The sequence below is a fragment of the Aricia agestis genome, chromosome 10, assembly GCF_905147365.1.
Source record: "Aricia agestis chromosome 10, ilAriAges1.1, whole genome shotgun sequence".
Taxonomy (NCBI): domain Eukaryota; kingdom Metazoa; phylum Arthropoda; class Insecta; order Lepidoptera; family Lycaenidae; genus Aricia; species Aricia agestis.
In genome coordinates, this window is record NC_056415.1 from 11,159,157 (window position 1) to 11,181,633 (window position 22,477).

At 35.4% G+C, this 22,477-nt stretch overlaps 3 protein-coding genes across 5 annotated transcripts in view; all 3 read left to right on the plus strand.

The window, feature by feature from the left end:
* Window positions 1-22,477, plus strand: part of LOC121730977 (cAMP-specific 3',5'-cyclic phosphodiesterase) — a 474,096-nt gene that overhangs the window by 269,045 nt on the left and 182,574 nt on the right. The window lies entirely within an intron of this gene.
* On the plus strand, window positions 2,060-3,492 carry LOC121730982. Its single transcript, XM_042120247.1, has 3 exons — window positions 2,060-2,219; window positions 2,745-3,153; window positions 3,331-3,492. The coding sequence occupies exon 2, from the start codon at window positions 2,765-2,767 to the stop codon at window positions 3,146-3,148; it is 384 nt and encodes a 127-aa protein (XP_041976181.1). The 5' UTR covers window positions 2,060-2,219; window positions 2,745-2,764; the 3' UTR covers window positions 3,149-3,153; window positions 3,331-3,492.
* Window positions 3,468-4,252, plus strand: LOC121730981. Its single transcript, XM_042120245.1, has one exon. The coding sequence runs from the start codon at window positions 3,498-3,500 to the stop codon at window positions 4,224-4,226; it is 729 nt and encodes a 242-aa protein (XP_041976179.1). The 5' UTR covers window positions 3,468-3,497; the 3' UTR covers window positions 4,227-4,252.

Here is a 22,477-nt window from a genome sequence, read left to right on the forward strand (position 1 = left end):
ATGTTTAACATGGCCTACTATACTCGTTTCTTTATAAAAATATATTTAAAACAACTCAACACAAAAGAGCCATTTTCCTCCATATTATCCTCAATATTCGTACAAGGCATGTTATAGAAATTCGCTTAAGCTTGATAATAATTTGCTATGAAATTCAATACATCATTATTAAGTATTGATTTTCAGGATAATGTGTAGTTGAGTTTAAACGATTTTTTTTTTTTATGAAATAAGGGGGCAAACGAGCAAACGGGTCACCTGATGGAAAGCAACTTCCGTCGCCCATGGACACTCGCAGCATCAGAAGAGCTGCGGGTGCGTTGCCGGCCTTTTAAGAGGGAATAGGGTAATAGGGGAGGGTAGGAATGGGAAGGGGAGGGAATAGGGGAGGGTAGGGAAGCAAATAGGGTAGGGGATTGGGCCTCCGGTAAACTCACTCACTCGGCGAAACACAGCGCAAGCGCTGTTTCACGCCGGTTTTCTGTGAGAACGTGGTATTTCTCCGGTCGAGCCGGCCCATTCGTGCCGAAGCATGGCTCTCCCACGTTAACTTTTCAGTTTGACTCAAGCTTTTTGAGTTTGAATTGAAGAGATAGCCTGATATCTGTAAAGTTTATCGTATTATATTATATCCTTAAATTATCATAAGTACAGATCGCCCAATGGTCGAAATTCGACCTTAATTTCAACGACATTAGGACTACTACCAATATTTTGTAAAAAAATATTGACATTATCTTATTTTTACACATTTATCATACTTTTAGACATTATCGTAGTGTGTGTAATGTTTTATTTATTAAAAAAATGTATGATAAAAACAAAATTTCAAAATAATATTAGCTCTATGCACTCCTTCACCATATAAACTATAACTGTACAAAATTTCATTCACTTACGTTTCCCCATTTTTCCTCAAAAGGGATACAAAGTTTTTGGCTCACGTATTAATATAAACCTAAAATGTACGGTTTATAACATTATGGATATAATATCCACTAAAATTGTCCTTCCGAAGTTCGTAAAAATTTTAAGGTTTTTTTTTTTAATCTTTATTTAATGAGCTTATTCAATAATGAACAAAGGTTACATTCTAGAAATGCGTCAAAAAATTAACACATTTCTTGGAATGCAAAAATGGTTCAGATTCTTATCCAACGTCTTGTTTATCGTGAGATTCATCGTCTCCTGACGTACGCCATCTATTTTCGGCGTGCAGTGCTCCTTTCACGAATTGGCCTTTCAGTTGGTCTTATTGGAATTCCGATCGCATTTGTCTCCTCATGCCTGAACTCTGTAATGGCTATAACGTTGCTTGAAATGTCCTACGGTATTAGCACTCAGAGATTTAATGATTGCAGTAAGCTGTTACCACAGTATTCTATCTAAATCCCACTCGTAATAACCTGCACAACTTTATAAACGTCTATGTTTGGTAGTTTTAAGAAAAAAACTTAAGAGGATAGAAAAAGAACAAAAAGAAAGGAGAGTGAGACAGAAAGAGAAACACGCGCTACCGCACGGCTTGCAACTATAGCATTTTTGCTCTAGTTGTAATATACCGACACATTTGTGTCATTTGTCGTTAACTTTTTCCGTCTAGCCCCCTTTCCTAACGCGCGATAAGGAATTTCGTTCCAACTGCTAAATGGATTTCAAATAAAGCTGGCATGAAAGTAGTTTAAGCTACTTTAAAGCTGGTTTTACTTTATGATCTACGTACTTAAAAGACCAATCAAAATACAAATTAAACTTTACTTTATTTAAGTAAATTATGATTAAACTATTACTCCATTATTAGTCACAATAACGTAGGAAGTTCATAATGTGTCACGGGAGGTAAAGTCTCCTGTGACGCACAAATTAAAAATATGACGAAATATCTTATTAATGTATGATTAGAAGCTTTTGCAATTAATCAAAGATGATGAACTACCTCATTAGTCATAGGTCTAGGGAGTCTTGTACCAAAATTCATGTCAAACTCAATATTAATCGAATAAATTGCCAAGACAGATGATGCGTTATTTTGGCCAAAACGCGAGCGCAGACGCATACCTACATACATACCGCGCCGCCCACGCGAAGCTCCGGACTAAAACAAAGCAAGAACTCCTCGCGGCGTCAGTTCACTCGCGAACTTTCTGTAAGAAACATCTGCGATTCACACAAAAATCACACACAGTGCAGTTTACTTGTGATCCCATACTCCTTGCCAGGTAAATATTTATAATAAGGTTTTAATAAGTTTTCGTGCTTTACATTAGTATATATTTGTGATTTGAAAAACTTTTTAAGGTTACATTAGAAACTGAAACGTGCTTTGGAAAATTCGTTGTTCAGTTTGGTTTTAATGTATTTGAAATTATAAAATATTAATTTTTATACCATACTGTTTTATAGTTACTAATTTTTTGTTCTCGGTACTTAACAAAGGTTATTTTACCGTTTTTAGGGTTCCGTATTAGTAATTGAAAGCTAGTGACATTTTCAATCAACTATTGATAATAGTAACTGCAAAATCACTTCAAATTTTAAATTTAATTAAAATTCTGTAGCGAAAAAGCGACTATAATGTAACCTCAGAATAGAGCGAACTGTTAAAATTTTAATACAGCTGGCGGATCGCCAATAATAATGACTTTCATTAAAGAATCTATTCGCATCACTTTTCTTTGTTTATTCTAGAAATTCAATATTACCCGAAAACTTTTAAAAGTAAGAATCACCTTGGATTGTTTTAGATAATTAATTAAACACAAAGATGTCCGAGAGCAACGTACTCGAGCCCGGCCAGCAGCTCGTCAAAAAAACGATGGACAACCTCATCCAACAGAAGACCAACGAGAAAGTCACCATCGAGGCCCGACAAGAGTTCAGCGAGTCCTACGAGGAGTCCTACGAGGAGGAGTTCGAGGAAGAGACGTACATCGACGAGCACGGGAACAAGACCACCAAGACCAAGGAGTCCAGCAGCGAGAGCAGCGAGCACACCAAGAGCGCCGACGTCAAGGTCAAAGCCACCGGCCTCAACGCCGAGCAGATGAAGGCGCTCACGGACTGCGCCAACCAGGCCGGCCAGCTCGCGCTCGACTCCAAGCCCGCGCTCGACTCTAAGCCCGCGATCGACTCCAAGCCCGCCAACTAAATATTGTAATTATACATTTTCATGTTCCACTACCGACTGTAACACGACATTCTGTGTCGACACACGTGATACACGGGTTGCTCGAGAACATCATACATTCGCAACACAATCGTTCATCACTATTATTTTTAATACTATCAGCTGAAATTCGATTTATTCACCGTGCGAATTCGTTGTTCCAGGTCATGTGAAACGAATGAAAGTGTCAAAAGGGTGATAAGACTGTGTCCAGTGTTCCTCTGTTTAAATCTATATTTTATAATTGTAAAGCTACGCAGTAAACGTACGAGTATGATGTGCATCTTATAGTGTCGTGCCCGGAAAGTGATAAACCCTAGTCGAATCAAAAATGGAGGAGGAGGAGGACGAGCGGAAGCCACGGCGCCCGAACCTGGCCGCCTTCAGCAGCCTCAACGCCAAGGCCGTCCACTCCTCGCTGGAGGAGAGCTGCGTCCGGACGCAGGCCTCCTCGGAGTCCACCGACGTCAACACGTGCTCCAGCGTGTCGGCCGCGCAGTACAGCGACCGCAGCTTCGTGTCCAAGGCGAGCACGTTCTCCCGCAGCGGCACCTCCAGCTCCAGCCAGGAGGAGGGCGAGGTGGCGCAGACGACGGTGTCCACCAACCGGTACCTGTCGGCCACGCGCGTCGAGTCGGCGCGCTCCATGGAGTGTCTCCGGCCGAAGGACACGTCGCCCGCGCGGCCGGCCAGCTCGTGCACGTCGGTGCGCGTCCACCGTAGCTCGTTCCTGACGGCCAGCGAGCGCGACGTGCGCGAGTCGCGCGGGCCGCCAGCGCGCCGCGCGCTGTCGGGCGAGGACATGGGCAATGCGGAGAAGCGGCGCGGCCTGTTCGCCGGCTCCGAGCGGCGCGCGCTGCAGCAGCTCAGCCTGCCGCCGCCCGAGCGCCGCCTCACCATCCTCAGCCCGCACAGCCCACTGGCCACCGCCGAGCTGCAGTGGCCGTCCCCGCCTGGCATTCGGGGCCGCCGGAAGAAGGGGATGGTCCTCCCGAAGCTCATCCTCCCGCGGAGCGACTCGGACGGTTCGGAAGTATTTTTCGAAAGGTGCATTTTTTAAATTATATTATATCGTTAAGATTGTAATTAAGTTTTATTTTTCGTTTAAAGTTTATACTACACGAGATCGCTTTTAATTTTAACAATGTTTACCTTCCGACTGAAAATAAACGAGCCCGCATGAAGCCGCGGCCGACGCGAGCGACGCACGAGCTACACCCGAGCGAAGATAAACAAGAGACGTCGTCGCTGCTGTAAAAATTCTCTATTTGTTTCTGACAAACTTTTCGTTTGCGATAGCAAAGCAGATTTATCACATAAAAATTTAGTAAATTCTCGCAACTTTGAAATACTTCCTGGGCATATCAGCATATTTACGAGGCTATGCACCAACATCAGCCCCGTGCCAAAACTTCATCACCATTAAACACACAAAGTGATTTAAACATGGCAATTAAGCATAACGCCACCAAGTATGGTGTTGTCCTACATTCTAAATGCGGCATCCATTTCAAGACACAATTTCGCTAACGGGTCCCTCTTCAGTGTGTTCACTTAACGCGAGAATAGCTGTCATTTGAAGAAAACTCGCACGTATGAAATGAATGCCAGGAGCAACGTGTCTGCCATCAGAGAACGGTATACTTTATATTATGCTCGTACGAAAAACTACTATTAAATAATAACATAATTCTCAGGAGAAGGCGAAAAGCTCTCCGTACTGTCGTGGTAGTACATGGTCTTAGCACGACCTGAGATGATAGACAGACCACAGCGTATCTACATTATAATAATATGCAATATGAATCTACATTTTGCATATTATTATATTAATATTGGTATTTCTATTGCTCATTTTATTAGCTATTGTACTTTATGCACATATAGCAAGTGGAGGTAATATTTTGATTGATTAAATACCTAGTTTTATAATTTGTTAGCAAACTAATAATTAAATATTATTTCTTTTAAATTCCTAGAAAGATAAGAAATACTAAAAATTTAGACAAAATCGCAATCCAACGTAATTTGATTAGGTTATTTCAAGACCTCACCCTATCATGCTGTCATAGAATGAATTTCTTTAAGAGCTTCTTTAAGAGTACTTGTAATCTCTTTGAAAAATCAATAAGTACCTATTTCTGTAATCTTCATCCTAGCATTATAAACCCCAATACGTTAACTTCAAAACCTATTTCTGAACTCGACTTCGGCACAAAAACCTTCGGGAGCTGAAATTGATATGAGGATCTATTTCGCGCATGAGTGATAAATTTTCATAAGTAGGACATTACAATATTATCAATTATGTATTAACTATCTTATCTACCTGTCGAGCTTACAACATATTGATAAGATATTTAAATCATAGTAAACATCCCGCTAGCTTCCGATAGTTTTCTAAAAGTTTTTTGTGGAGGATTTTATTTGAAAGTGGTAGCTGACAGAGATAGAAAGGATTTAATATTTTGATTTGATAGTCCTAAAGTTATGGTCCTATAGTTCTATTTGTAGGACAATGTTACTCCTAAATTCTATCTATTAACGATACAAAAAAATATCTAATCAACCAAAATATAAAATCAAAATATTACATCCTTTTTATTTCTGTTAGCTACCACTTTAAAGATATTTCGCAGATAAAAATGTTGTTCGTCTTATCAAAATGAAGCTACTCACGAAAAATTAGCTTGATAGTAATCGAAAAAAATTATTCTAGAGAACCCTGACTATATTGCTTTAGTGTTGACAAATTAATAAATCAGATAAGGATAGCGCAAATATTGATGTAATGCCAAAATTGCGCTATGATTCACTGTTGAATGTTGATTCACCATCGTATCTTGGCTGCTGTAGCCGTTTTTTCAGAAATTGCGCCAAAGTAATCAATATCAGTCGTGTGTATTGTTCGCAGTGGTCACTCATTCGGAACGTAGATTGTTGACTAAACAGTCATTAATCAGTCTAGTACAGCTTTCTCAGTTTCAACAATGTCATTGAACTAGTTGTACTATTTGTATTTGGAATTTTCCTACACGCATTTGGAGCCTGATCCACAAAGCGTTATTCGAATTGGATACGAATTTTCAGCGCGCGACAGCCAATGAATTCGCATCTAAGCGTTCACTAGCCAATAACAGCGCGGTAAGTTTCCGAATCTAAGACGAAAGGAAATTGTGAATCACCCTGCTTAAATTCTATGTTTCAAAAGAAACTGGGAAATTCTAAGCTCTATTTTTTTTTGGTTTCTCATGAAATGTGCTGAGTCCCGGGAGGCAGAAATTCAAAGCATAAAACCTTCGCTTTCAGACTAAAACGTTATAAATAGGTAATTACACAAGATTTTGCTTAGTCACAAGTCTAGTTGAAGAAAAAGGTGAAATATCGGTAAGTATATAAAGACTTGTTTTTTAAAAAAAAATCTATGAACGAGCTTATAATAAATAATATATATTGTCAATGAAGATTATTATTTAAATTTCTTAACAGATATTTTTTTCAAGTACAAGTAAAATGCTTTTCATTTGTTTAAAAAAAACTACCTACTCTGAAAAAGAAGATATCATCATAATATACGTCATAATATTAATACGCGAACGAAAAACTTTGTAACCCTTTTTACGAAAAATGGGGATACGTAGGTGCATGAAATTTTGCACAGTTATAGTTTATATGGTGAAGAAGTGCATCGAACTAATATTATTTTGAAATTATGCTTTTATCATAAAAATTTTTAACAAATAAAACATTACACACACTACAACACACCTACATGAGAAATGACAGATTTTTGAGTGACAAGCCTATACATACGAATTACACTCTTTTATTTATGGTTGAAGTCTGTTGACAACAGGTTGACAAATTGAAAATGGATTATAGTTTTTTTTATTGAAAGATACTATTAGACAATGCTTACATGGCCAGTCTGAGATCAGCTTAGTCCCAGAGACAAGAGTTGAAAAAAAAAAATGATAAAGTCAACATTTTTTACAAAATATAGGTTCCTAAATGTGTTGTTGAAACTAAGGTCGAATTTCGACCATTGGGCGATCTCTAGTCCTCTTAATTATGTCTACCATTTGACATGCACTTCACATACCTATTTTAACACACACACTATGTGTACACACACACACACACACACACACACACACACACCTGGATGCTCCTGTAGCACGCTGGTTACAAAATGCAACGAAACAAATACTTGGAACCTTAATTAAGAGGGTTAAATACGGTAAGGTTGATATTTCAGTTCACTTGTTATTAAGGCACTGGCGTCATGCCTTGTATGGCTAGAAGTTAGTTCGCTACTAGTTCACTAATTTGAATAGTTGTATGTTGCGAGACCTGGATTCATAATAACGTGCAGAAACTTCAGTATAAAGACTTCTTGACTGTATTTCAAAAGTATGTGAGCTAACGAAATATCTCATAAAAAGTTATTTAGCAGTTTTGTATCAAAGAAGTATTATTACCAAATATTTCCACCTTTTGAGAAAAGTTTCTCAGAATGAATCGTGAATTGTTTGACAGAAAATTTATGGAGCTTATGTGAAAACTTTCATTGAATTAAAATTAAATGATTATTAAATGTACCTGAGTGCGGTGCTTAGATATTATGAGTAATGCGGCTGTCAGACATTAAAATTAAATAGAAAAACAATTTAGCAAGCATATCTACTCATTTAATTATTGTGCTTAAGTTTCACGATACAGAGAACTTCAAATTACATTCAACACCTAAAATTACCCCTCAAATGTCGTGTCATATTAGGCAAAACTTATAATTAATGTAAAAACTGTGTAGCTCTTGTATTTAATTTAATATTCCATAACATTTCTCAACACACGTTGTTATAATCACAATAATTTGAGGAAGTTATTAGAAACTTTCTATTTCGAAAATAAGTAAAGGCCTGCAACGCACCTTCAGCTCTTTTGATGTGGCGAGTGTCCATGGGCGGCGGTGGATGGTTTCCATCAGGTGACCCGTTTGCCCCCTAATTTTAAAAAAAAAGTGAAGTGCAAAAAATTGGCTTTATTATGCCTAGTTTCTAAAGTTTTTTAATAGGAGTTTGTGTGTTCAACAGCTTTGTTGATTGGTAGATTTCAATTGTGGTGGTGGTGTTATTGATTTCAATAACACCAAAATGTACCACTTTTGAAGCAAATAAAGAAATATGAACATGAATATGAATTAAAAAAAGCGGCCAAGTGCGAGTTGGACTCGCCCATGAAGGGTTCCGCAGCAGTAATAAGGTTTATTTTAATGAAGTTAGAAGGTTTTTGATTTATTTTTATATTTCAGTTGATTTAATGAAAATTAATTTAAGGTTTACCATTTATGACGTATAAAAAAAACTACTTGCTAGATATCGTTCAAACCAATTTTCGTTGGTAGTTTTTATAGTAATGTACATCATATATTATTTTTAGACATATCATGCCCCTACTTTAGAAGTTAGAGGGGGGGGGGGACACACATTTTAACACTTTGGAAGAGTCTCTCTCGCAAACTATTCAAGTTAGAAAAAAATGACATGAGAAACCTCAATATGATTTTTGAAGACCTATCCATAGATACCCCACACGTATAGGTTAGATGAAAAAATTTTTTTTTTGTTTCAGTTGTACCTATGGGGACCCCTAAAAGTTTTTAATATTATTTCCATTTTTGTATCAAAATCTTAATGCGGTTTACAGACTACATCTACTTACCGATTTTCAATAGTATAGCTCTTATAGTTTCGGAGGAAAGTGGCTGTGACATACGGACGGACAGACAGTTTTTTGCCATTTGGCTACGGAACCCTAATAAAAAACAAACTTCAGGATCGTTTTTACTAAGCAAAGGATAGTAAGACAACGTACAATGTGAAACAGGTGCATTGCAGTTAGCTTATTAAATCTACTTTCTGTAACTTGATAAGACCATTGTCGGTACCTACTGCTGATTTAAAAAAAAACTCTTTTGTATTTCCCAATTTATTTTAAAATCCCTAATTTTATGTAAAATGTAGGAAACCTTTTCCCGATTAGAAGTCTGTGTAAACACGGGACCCACGGCCTGTGGTCTCTACACCTACTCATTTGCCTAAAAGCCGGTCTAAAAAAATTCAAATTTCGCGATATTTTTAACCCAACCCATTTCCAATATTGACTCTGATTTAATTACTCTATAGCTCCGTATAAAATGGCCTATTTATTTTACAATTTCGATGACCTGCATTCGATTTTAATTCAGTGAAAAAACTATTTAGTATTTTTATTAACATTGTACTTCTACAATATTTAGTTATATTGTTACTGTAAGCTTATACCTCTCTATTTACGCCTATTTTAATTAAGTATTTGCACGTAGTATTTTCGGAAAACTGCTCCGATTCACAGAAATATTAGTTATTTAAGTTTTCCTTTATTTCAACTACGAAATAAAGACAGTCTTTCAAGTATTACTATGAGTTAAATGTACAAAAACGTTAAATTTACCAACGAATTTGTTTAACCACCTAAAACATTCTTAAGCAAATTACAGGTCATTTTTAAAGTATAAAGTTAAATCGAGGAAGCAATTCCGATAGTCCCGAGATAAGGGCGAACTCCGGTGACCTACAAACCCCCTCCCTTATCACTTCAATCACTGATAAGGACTTTGCTGTTAATTTAAGTAAAATTAAAAAGTTCGGGCTTACGTCATTCGTCTAGACGAGAGTTTTGGGAAAATGTTAGTTATGAGTGTTTATTAATGTCTAACCGCCGTCACAGTACGAGTATAGCAATATGACATATCTAATATTGCTATACTGTGCCGCCGTACTTAGAGATATTTGATTATGATTAACTTTTAACTAAATGAATTTTGACAGATATTATGTATGGAGCTTATGTCAAAATTTTGAATTAATTTAAGGGGTATGAAGATTTTGGTCGACCTACTGTTCGCTATTGCAACTTTGGCAGCTCAAATCTTCGAAATGTGATACTTTACGCGGTTTTGTCCAAGATTATGTTTTGTTTGTATTGATGTTAGCTATCCATTCTTTGAAAAAAATATTCGTGAACGCGGGAAAACACGTTTTATACGTGGGAGAGCCATGCTTCGGCACGAATGGGCCGGCTCGACCGGAGAAATACCACGTTCTCACAGAAAACGGGCGTGAAACAGCGCTTGTGCTGTGTTTCGCCGAGTGAGTGAGTTTACCGGAGGCCCAATCCTCTACCCTATTTCCTTCCCTACCCTCCCCTATTCCCTTCCCTTCCCATCCCTACCCTCCCTTATTACCCTTACCCTATTCCCTCTTAAAAGGACGGCAACGCACCTGCAGCTCTTCTGATGCTGCGAGTGTCCATGGGCGACGGAAGTTGCTTTCCATCAGGTGACTCGTTTGCTCGTTTGCCCCCTTATTTCATAAAAAAAAAAACAATAGCGGACAGTAGTAGGTCGGCCAGGCTCTATATAAAAACTGAGTGCGGCTAGCAAACACAAAAGTCTGGTTGATTCCGCAATCTATAATAATATAGGGTCATTTGTTTTTACCACCTTGCCCTTAAATTATTAGGTTTTTTACTTATGGTAAAAAAAGTAATGTTTTTTTTCATACCATTTATAAGTGTATTATAGTAGGTATTCATACGATTTTTAAGTGTAGTTATAGGTAAATAGATTTTAATATCGGCAACGTCCCCGCAACAAATGCTATGTAATTGTATTGTTGGATGGTGTTTTTGGTGTCAGTTGTTTTAATATGACCTACTATTTCTACATCCTTTAAAAACACTTATAATAAATTCTATATTGAGAGCTACTACGACCGAAATTGTTAGGTTACAATATTGGTCTTAAAAAGACACTTTTACATAAACAAAAAAATCTACAGAAACAGGCCTGGACGGTAAATTTTAAACCGGAAATAGCGTTATCACTCGAAAAAATGTCACACCCTCCTCGTGATGTGACACATCATCCAGCTTGGGATAACGGGCGGATGTAACTAACTTTTCTGACATGAGTTTCCTTGTCTGAAGACTGAGACACAAAGGAAAATATTCTTTTGGAAATCGGTATACGAATTCTTCTTTGTTGCTCATTTATTATGATGATGATCATTTTCCAAACCACAATATCCCTTTACCTACTTTTGGTCCCTTTTTTATCATATCGATAATTACAAATTAATATTCCTCCTATCTAAATGTAAAAATTTAAATAACCTTTGCCTGTAATAGTAATATTATTACCTAAGCTATCCTACCCCAATCCTAAATAAATGTAAAGGTTTAACCCCCATATTAATTATCTAACTGTTTTTCAGGTATCAAATACCAAAATTTTAAAATTGTTTCAAGTTTTTTCTTCGTTTTGTTAATTTTATTTCATTATTTGACTCGGGCAGAATGTTGCAAAAAGGGATGGTTTGCCATAATTAAAAGAAAAGAAAAAAAACGGTCTCAAAATGGTAGTTATTTTATTTATTTTACGGTAAATATTTTTGAGATACATTTCAGATCCAAAGTATTTATCTTGTCATCCATGATTGATTAAGGGTGTACGTTACGTGACTGACGAATACGTTAATCTTAATCTTCTATTACACATATTATATACAGGGTGTAACAAATCTAAGTGATTATACTTAAGGGTGTATAATAGCTTATAAATATTTATGAATTCTTGGTAACCTTAGTCTCAGGTGTAATATGATATGCCGATATTAAGTAGCTACACAAGCAAACTAATTACTATTGGAGAAATTTACTTTCAGGAAAATTACGGATCTCCTTAATTTGGTCGGAATATTATAATTATGATATGCCGATATGAAGTAGCTACACAAGCAAACTAATTACTATTAGAGAAATATACTCTCAGGCAAATTACGGATCTCCTTAATTTGGTCGGAATATCTTAGGTTTTTACGTAAGGAACCCCCTCTTATCAAAGCTATAATATATACGCCCATGACCGGCCGACAAATTACGAGTGCAATCATGATTGACTTGGCATAATGCAACCAAATAACGAACGTCCTTCGTGTGTCTAATTAATTATTATTAGGTACCTACAACTCTTGTGATACAATGAAGATTTTGAACATATGAATATAAATAATGTATAATGTTATGTGGCTATGAGGCAGACGTTTTCTTTTGGAATGCTAATAAAAATTATCCATTGGCCTTTTCCTCTGGTATTTCAATATAAAATTGACTTTATGAAACGTTATTCAATTCCTTATTTTATAAGGAAAATGATAAAATTCTTCTCTTCGTTCTTTTATTAATTGTTATCAATCTTATAATATACTCTAGCTCTTAATGTGCTTTATAAAAGATAGCTTGATATAATATACTAAACTGAGCTCATTTGAACAGTTAGCGAACAGACGGTAAATAAAAGTTTAGTGAAAGAAATAACCAAGCGTGAAAATCCGTATTAACTCTGCTTTGAAAAAAAATATCTTATAAAATCCTTACTCGTATTATAAAATATGTGAATGTAGAAAAGTTTATTATTTCCCTACATTCACATTTCTCTTACGTGTAAACCACTGAATTAATTTGGGTGTTTGGTACAGAGTTACTTTAACTGTGAATATTCGTACCGAGATAGGCACAAAGGTAGATTTTGTTCCGGAAAAAATTACAGCGCTACAAACGAATTTCAGCAAAAATAGTGGGACTTTTAGGATCAGGAATATAACTCGTAATACCAAGGATAATAGATGGGATGTTGTTGATCTAGATTTTTTTTGTTTTCTTGTAAAAAAAAACCCGTAGCAAGGAATATGAAAACTGTCACCCATATCATCTTAAAACGCACAAACTATAGCGATTACTTATGTCAAACCGCAAACATTTTACGGACGTTCCCAATATTTGATCTATCTTTGGTTTTGCCCTACTAGAGATAGGAATAGCTCACAATTGACATAAAATATATGTCTCTAATGTCTTATCTGAGCTATTCCTATCGCTAGTAGGGCAAAACCAGAGATAGATCAAATATTGGGAACGGCCGTTAATAACTAATTTCGTCATCTTTTTTAACGAAAGATAGTTTGTCTAAGGGGCCTGGTTCATTTCATAAATAAAAATATATGGTATCAATACGCTGCTTCTTGTTCCACATAACAATAATTAATGATCACGTACAAAGAATGTTCCTTAGATTTACTGCGTAAGTATCACACATGCATTTTATAATGCTAAAATAATAAACCTTTTATAGGGACTAGCTTATATGGTATTCGTCCAAATAAAGGGTCTAAGATAAATTATTAAACTGGAAAACCATGGCATACTTAATTTTTCTAACGAAAATTAGCCAGGCGCCTAAGTATTTTGAAACAACTGATTTTATATTAAATATACTTTAGTATTCGTAGCTTTAGTATGAAACGGCTGATTTTAATTAACTATGGCACAAACCACAGTACTAAATAAAACTGAGTATGTGACAACTGAGTTGTTTACGGATAATGTTAGTTGTCATAATATTTCATTCAGGTACTTACCTATTTTAAGCTATTCTTGTCAACGTTGAACAATAATTGCACACAATACAGACACACATACAATCTTTTACACACCCACACAAACACGAGTCCTAGTAAATTAGAAAAGAGAAATTTCACTGAACATTTTCTTTCCCGACTATCCTATTAATTATTTAGTAATTAGCTTACCTGTGTCCACTGGCCGACTGGCCGACTGTACTCCGATGGACTTTATTCTGCCTTTTCAGTCACTTGAAGCTGTCCTACGCCATGTTAGAGAAGGTAATTGGATGCAATTTCTTATTCAGATTTTCCGATGTAGGTCACGGATTTTCTCCTTTTTTAAATTTCAACAGCACATAAAATTACATTCGAAACGAGAATTTCATTGCAATGCTTAATCGTATTCTGCTTAAAGTTAAAGTCGGTTTTAAATATTCTGCGTTGGTTTTAAACTCTAAGTGAAATGTGGAATTCGCTGTAACAGTTTATAATAAAGGATTCGCACATATTATATAGTATAATAATAATATAAACCTACTACTAGCTTCTACCATATTATTCTTGGAAAGATTATTATATTATATAGATTATTATCGATAGACTGTGGTAAGTTACCACATGGGTAGTTCAATTACCACTAGTAACTGAAATACCCATGATATCATTAAGTAAAAAATAAAAATTGAGAAACTTTTAAATTCAACAATGCTGATTGAATTTTACATTTTAATCTTTATTCATACCTTATCTCGAAATTCAGTTACGGAAAATATTTTTGCAACTGTAAAAATGACAAATCAAACGACTCTCGGTGAATTTTGTTCGTGCAATTTTTAGGGAAGAGAATACATATTTTTTCATTGTAAAAAACCACATTACTTGCAAAGAAAATAAAGTACGATATAATTTAGAAAACGGGAAATTAAACATTGAAAGTTCCTCTCGACGCCATTTTTAATCTGAAAGTGGGAGCTGGATAATGCGGTTAGGTATAGAAAAGATTTTCAATTTGGAGAATAAACGAACTGGAGGAAACAGGCTGTATTTTACGAGACCAACGCAAACATTAAATTTTATTACAGAGTCGGATTCACTGTAATAAGTATCTTGTTTTTTCAACGTTTTTAAATAAATAAAGCTTGATAAAATAGACTGCGTCAACTTTATCTGATCTGATATATATTTTATTTGATCCTGCGTAAATGAAACATATTTGGCGACTGCACAATAGCAATAGCCGAATTTGATAGTGTTTTTTTTTATGAAATAAGGGGGCAAATGAGCAAACGGGTCACCTGATGGAAAGCAACATGTCGCCCATGGACACTCGCACTATCAGAAGAGCTGCAAGGGCGTTGCCGGCCTTTTAAGAGGGAATAGGGTAATAGAGGAGGGAAGGTAAGGGAATAGGGTAGGGGATTGGGCTTTCGGTAAACTCACTCACTCGGCGAAACACAGCGCAAGCGCTGTTTCACGCCGGTTTTCTGTGAAAACGTGGTATTTCTCCGCTCGAGCCAGCCTATTCGTGCCGAAGCACGGCTCTCCCACGTATATTACACGTAATTGTTTGGAAATATTACAAGTTAATACGAGTATAAATAAGAGGCACCTTGCTCGTATCCTATTATATCAGTATTAAATAAAAACGTTTTTAATGCATACCTATAATAAATTATAAAAAGTAGGAAATTTTGTAAGCAGACTTTTCATGGTTAATAGGCAATAAAGTGTCAAATTGAGATCTGTTTGATTTAAATTTAGTTTATTGACCATAAAGTGTCCGCTTATAAATAAAGTTTTAGTAATTTTTTATGACAGTCGTATTTTATTTTTAACAACTACATTTTTCCTCCAAAAATACATTATTTTAAATAGTAAGTAATCTATTCGATGGTGCAGTCATAGTATTTTTATCGCACTTGGTTTATCACAAAACTAAATATAAAAGTGTTAGGTTAGTTTAGTTAAAAAAAGTTCAATACCAAAAATTGCAAATAGAAACTTTACAATAAACCGATACAATATTGCAAAAACACCAACGTTTTTCTGTATTTTTCTTTCACCTCTTTGTGGTATAAATATTGCGAAATTTTGCGTGAAAATTGAAAGGAAAATAGTATTTTGTGGAATATTTGTTTTATTATTGTAACAAAGGGATAATGAGCCAGTTGTAAAAGTAGTTACCTTGATAATACACCCCGGGGGGCTGCGGTCAAACCCTCAGGCTATTTCTTAGATGTCTGCAGCCTTTTGTCTTTATTATCTCTATTATAATAAGGCAATATGCGAGAGTAAATATACATTTTACTATCTTAGTAATCCTTAATCAAGAAAAGAGAAAATATGTGGACTTAAAATCCTTTCAGAAATAGAAATTGCGAAAGAAAAGTATATATTAATATTGTATTTTGTTATTTTGTAACTAACATAAAACTGGATTTTAAACTAATCTATACTTAATATTATAAATACGAAAATATGTATGTCTTTTACCTCTTCACGCCAAACCGCTAATTCAATTTTACTGAAATTTGGTATGGTGATACTTACGTCTTACGTCCTGGGAAAGGACATAGGATACTTTTCACCCAGAAAAATCTACGGTTCCCGTGCGATAAACAAAATTTGGCGCAATGGAGTTACGGGCATCATCTAGTAAGACTATAATAGTAAAAATTAATCTTACTATGATCATAAAATCAATACTTCACCGGGGCTAGGATTTACTAAAGCTTCCACCCCGCAGCTTTCGTTCTAAGATTTTGACGTGTCCCCGGAGCTTTCTAAGATGTTCAATAATGTGTTTGCTTCACAAAGCTCCAACAAGACTGATCCTAAGACTTTAATCTCGAAACTATTCAACACTATCAAAGAGGTAACATTCAAGTATTTTTTTGTAAGTCAAAGCAACCAAAGCAACCGTAAGAGAAACTCTTTTCCCTTTTTTGAGCCAGCAGAGATTGTCGTCAGATGCCCAACAGTCACTAAAATATTCCGTAATAATAGAAGCGCTCTCTACAAATAGATTTCAACTGAGAGTTGTTAGTCACCGATATGAAAATAAAGAACATCATAATCATAATATTTATAAATAGAGTATTCGTTAAACCCACAACATTTTACTAGTTTAGTGACCTACTAAATGTTATTAATAAAATACATAAATACATAAACACAAAGTTTTTGAGTTGATGGATTATTAGAGTGCCGACTGTTTTAGCTGGTACCAAAATTACCAAAATAGTTTATCGCTTTTCAGCGATACTACTTTACTGTACGGTTTTTCAACCGTACAGTTTTTCGGAATAAAAACTATTCTATGTCTCATCCTTAGCCTCAAACTATATCTATACTTAGATTCAACAAAATCTGTTGGTTTAAGCGAGAAGAGTTCACCGACAGACAGACAGACGGACAGACACATTAGTTATTAATTTATGATTAGCCACAATTTTTTTTTCAGATTTCAGATTCAGATTCAGAAAAGTTTTTTTTTGTGAATATTCAGTTTGATTGGCTTAAGTAGTGAATGCGGTGTGAATATCTTATTTTGTTACGTAATGGCGGCCAGCAAATAGCTAAACAACATTTTGTGACCCCGGGGGAAACACCTTTTACATTTTTAAAACGATAGGCCCACGGCGTTAAGCCGGGAAATTGTGGACCCAAAAACACACATAACCTCTAAATTTTGTCATACAATATTAGTTAGATTCATAGACTTATTTATATACTGTCGGTTGGATTCATATAGCCTTTTATTAAAGAACTCAAAAGACAATTAACAAAAATTGAATTATTATAAAAGTCGATCTGTTTTCACGTCTCAATCGCTGAGCCCATATATTTTTCGTAAAATTGAAAATTCAGTATTATGATAATATTTTAGTTCCCGAAAAAGGACACAGAATGTTTTTTTTTTGTGACAAAAAGTAACTGCCTGTAAAACTTATAGGCCACGTATAGTTTAATAGCAATAATAATGAATCACCCTGTTGGAAATAAAAGATGTCTTCTAAAACAAGATTGTGGCAATTTTGCTACGGTCGGCTACAGCCTTGCTACGGTCGGCTGCAGCCTTGCTACGACAACGGCTACGAAGCTACGAGTAATATGAACTTGAAGCAATAATTTTTACAAGAGTTCGCCCAATGGTCGAAATTCGACCTTAAATTTAATTATCTTCTTTTGGTTCCCCGTTTAAAGTATTGACTATTTCAGATTTAAGCAAATATAGTTTTATATTAAGATTTAATTTTCCTTTTAAGCAAACAGTCTAGATGTAACCCGCAACTTCATTCGCGTAGTATATTGTCTTATCTAACTCCATACCAATTTTATCCAAATCAGTCAAATAAAAAAAAACAACATGTTTCTTACGCCGGTTCTTCTCGCCGGGATAGTTCCCGAACCGGTGGTAGGCACCATTAGCATCAACGTTCTGAAAGTATTTGTTACAAATCTATTCGGAAATAAAACATTTTTTTTTTATATTTATTTATTATAATAGTATGTGTAATGTTTTATTTATTGAAATAATGTATTATAAAAGCATAATTTAAAAAAAATATTAGCTCGATGCATTCCTTCTCCATACAAACTAACAACTGTGCGAAATTTCATGCTCCTTTTTTTCCGCATTTTTCGTAAAAAGGGTTCCAAAGTTTTTCGCTCGCGTATAAATATATAGATAATACCTGTATTATTGTTATTTAATGAATTTAATTGTTTTTGAAGATGTTTTTTTCATTATTGATTTAAAAAGTGTAAAATTGCGAATACGAATTAGAATTTTTTTAGAAATAATTGAACAAAAAATTGTTTATCCAGGCAACATCGGATAGGTAGGTAGTTCTGACTGTTTGGGTGAACAGTGTGAATAGACAGACACGTCATTAATTTTAGCAGCTATGGATCCATTTTTCTTATATTGCTTGCTAAAGCAATATGCCAGTACGGTATTTGATAATTCGTATAAACAGTAATATCCCGCTAAATAGAAAAATTCTTGAGCCATTGTGGCGCTTGCGAGCAATTTTCCCGCGCGAACAACAATGGGCAAGTTGTTTACGTGTGAAGCGTGCCCAGTGTGCACACGTCTTTGTGAGCTTTAGGGTCAATTCAGACCGCAAGGCGCAACAGGTCGGGGCGTTTAAAAGTATGGATTTGACAGATTTCAATTGCCTGAGACGTCTTGAGAATCTGCCAAATACATATAAATTTATAATCAATGCATCTACGCGTCGCGTTGCGGTATGATTAACCCTTGGCTATAAGCGTGAGTTCGAAGAGCAGCGCTTTGAAGAGCGATTCAAAATACTTTTTTTTTGTTTTTCTTCGTGTTACATTGTTATTACGAATTATTAATAACTAGCTTTTGCCCGCGGCTTCGCCCGCGTTAAGAAGTATTATTATATACAAACTTCCATCCCCTATTTTAACACCTTGGAGGTAGAATTGATCAAAATCCTTTCTTAGTGAATACCTACATCACAACATCTACCTGCATGCCAAATTTCAGGCCGATCGGTCCAGTGGTTTGGGCGTGCGTTGATACATCACCATGTCAGTCAGTCACCTTTGAGTTTTATATAAGTATATAAGAATAAATAAAAAACATTATATAAATATCTATAAGAACAACAAGTCTTTTTAAGTTTTTTGGTCTTGTTCACGATAGAGAAATTCCAATTTCTTAGCGCTTAGAATTGAAATTTTCATTCTCACCAAGAATTCAATTAAGTTGTTGCCTAGAGTCTAGACGATAAGAATAATTATATTATTATTACCAAATAAAAGTACCTACATAGATGTGTAATATATATTAATATGTATGTCAATCGCTTTTAGAAATGACCTGTCAGCCCAAAAGACAAAAGCTTTTTGCTCTAAAAAAGCTTTTGAAACTAAAAGGGATAGTAATTTACGGATGCTTTAATATATATTATTGTGTATTACAATAAAATTAACTAATCTTTTTTTTCTTTGTTTTCAGGTAAGCTACATAATGAACATCAAAGTCGCGCTGAAAGTTGGTATAAGAAAGTATAAATATTTTTAATTTATTTCGTATCTGAAATTCAAAAGAAAAATAATTTTAATATTCACAGGGGAAACTCGCGATTGTTTACAACTTCTTATTTTTGTTGGAAATTTGGACAAAACGAGAGCTCGCAACACTTTATCAAGTTGTTTCAATAAACCTTAACTTATTTGTGTGCTTTATTCACAAAATAATGAAAACAATAACTCACCTATAGAGGTGTTATTCCACAGGGTTTTTTTTTTATTTCTTTTTTGTTTTATAGGCAGGGTTCCCTAGAACGATTTTTTTTATTACTATCAAGCTAATTTTTTGTGAGCAGCTTCATTTTGATAAGACGAACAACATTTTTATCTCGGACGGATTTCATACTTTGATTTGATGGTCCTAAAATATGGATTGTTCTATTTGTAGGACAATATTACTTTTAAATTATGTACAAATCTATATATTATACATAAAACTCAAAGGTGACTGACTGACATGGTGATCTATCAACGCACAGCCCAAACCACTGGACCGATCGGGCTGAAATTTGGCATGCAGGTAGACATTATGACGTAGGCATCCGCTAAGAAAGGATTTTGATCAATTCCACCTCCAAGGGGTTAAAATAGGGAATGAAAGTTTGTATAATATAATATTACTTCTTAACGCGAGCGAGGCCGCGGGCAGAAGCTCGTTATAAATGCAGTTCACATACTACATCTACTTACCAAGTTTCAATAGTGTAGCTCTTTTAGTTTCGGAGAAAAGTGGCTGTGACATACGGACGGACAGACAGACAGACAGACATGAAGAATCTATTAGGGTTCCGTTTTTTGCCATTTGGCTACGGAACCCTAAAAAGCAGGGTTGTCTGCGGTGGCTCTCATAATTCATAAGCATACTCAGATTTGAAATTATCACTATTATCCCATTGTCTTTACGACAATACACATGAATGTCGAAGCCAAATCTAGGTAAATCCCACATACGCCGAAAGAAATACCTCCTCATTGAATTTTATTATCGCTTAGACCTTTTTATGTACACATAAATCCATTTTGAGGTCCTCACTGAGGGTATAAAGACAATAGCAGCGTTTTACCCTAAAATAAAACGCTTATTAAATACTTACCTTATTTGAAGCATAATAATTGAGATAGGCACTTCCGTTTCCGCAGATTTTACCTCCTTTTCTTTCCTGAATGTTGGTAGCTCTGTCAACCTTGGCGCCATCATCGAGCAGGTAGAGGGAGAATTCCCGCTCGACTATGATCATTGAGTCGAAATTACACCAGGCAGAAATAAAGTTATGCTTCAAATAAGGTAAGTATTTAATAAGCGTTTTATTTCAGGGTAAAACGCTGCTATTAAACACTTGACCGTTATTTGAAGCATAATAATTGAGACGTGTTTGTTATCGCCTGGTGATGTGACAAAATAAAAGTAAGACGCCAATGTGAAAAGAAAATATAACAATATAAAATAGTAATTCCTTGTGGGAATACTTCTAAAACTTTATAAATGAATATATAGGTGATATAAGAGTGATGGAATAGAAAATCCAGTGTTCAAACACTTTTTTACACAATTATTACACCAAAAACTGATTGACAAATCAAAAATACAACTTTTAAAAGCTTTGATATGGACATAATGAAATCAACTAAAGGAACAAAATAATTTCTTAAATCGTTAGAATTAGATTAAAGTACTAGTTTTTTGTACCGATTTTCAATAACGGCCCCAAAAGTATTTCATGAATGGATACAATGTCTATCCAACTTTCAGCCATAGCTGAGTGGACATTACCTGGTGGTGCAGTTGTCTCAGACAAGTTAGTTTTGATACCGCCAGCTAAAGGCGGCAGATGGTTTTCCTCGCAAACTCGTAAATAAATTGCACATTTAGCTTCGCTAATCGCTACGCCTGCGATGAAAAAAGTGATTACAGCATTTAAGCCAGTAAACAGCAAGGTTGCTTTTACTGGGATTGCTTAAAATCTTCCAGCTAGATTGCCTAGAATCAGAACTGTTCGTTTTAGTTATGACTAAATAAATTAATCACATTAAGAATTTTAAACCACTGTATTCTTACAGTGTGTAAGATCATGTATACGTCTGCCCGACGAAAACAAAAGCAAAATATCTGTATGTCTAGAAAATACAAATACATTACTTGCGTCAACTGGCGTCAACAGTATAAGACTTCAATAAGTTTTTAATTTATGTTGTACAAGCTTTTTCAATGCAATAGATTTTAACATGTTTTACCAAACCGTAAGAACTTAAAGGGCCAGAAATCTCTGTATCAGACATGGAAGATATCTACTTATGTAAGAAAATAGTGTTATAAGAGAGCTTAATCTATTAAAAATAGATAAGCTAAGAATTTTGCAAGGACTGTGGCCGTCGGCTTGTAAGCATCATAGCATCACATCTGTGAAACTTACACCAGGATAACCATCTATACCAGGCAACTTTATAAGTTTTGAGAGTAGAAGGTCGCCATGATAATAACAATAATTTTATATGGTTATCATCTCAGCCTCAGAAATTTTACAATTTTACGACCACCCCCACATTTCTATACTTCCAGGGTCATTTCCTGATTTTTGGAAGAGGGACCCCCGCTGAAATGTCGATTGTGTATTTCTCCAGATCGCGAATCGTATACGGTGCTGCTATTGCACTCGACTTGAGATCTGCCCGCCAAAATACTCGTTCCCAGCGTGGAACCACTAGGAGATAAATTCTTTGAGCCTGATTTAGGTGAGCC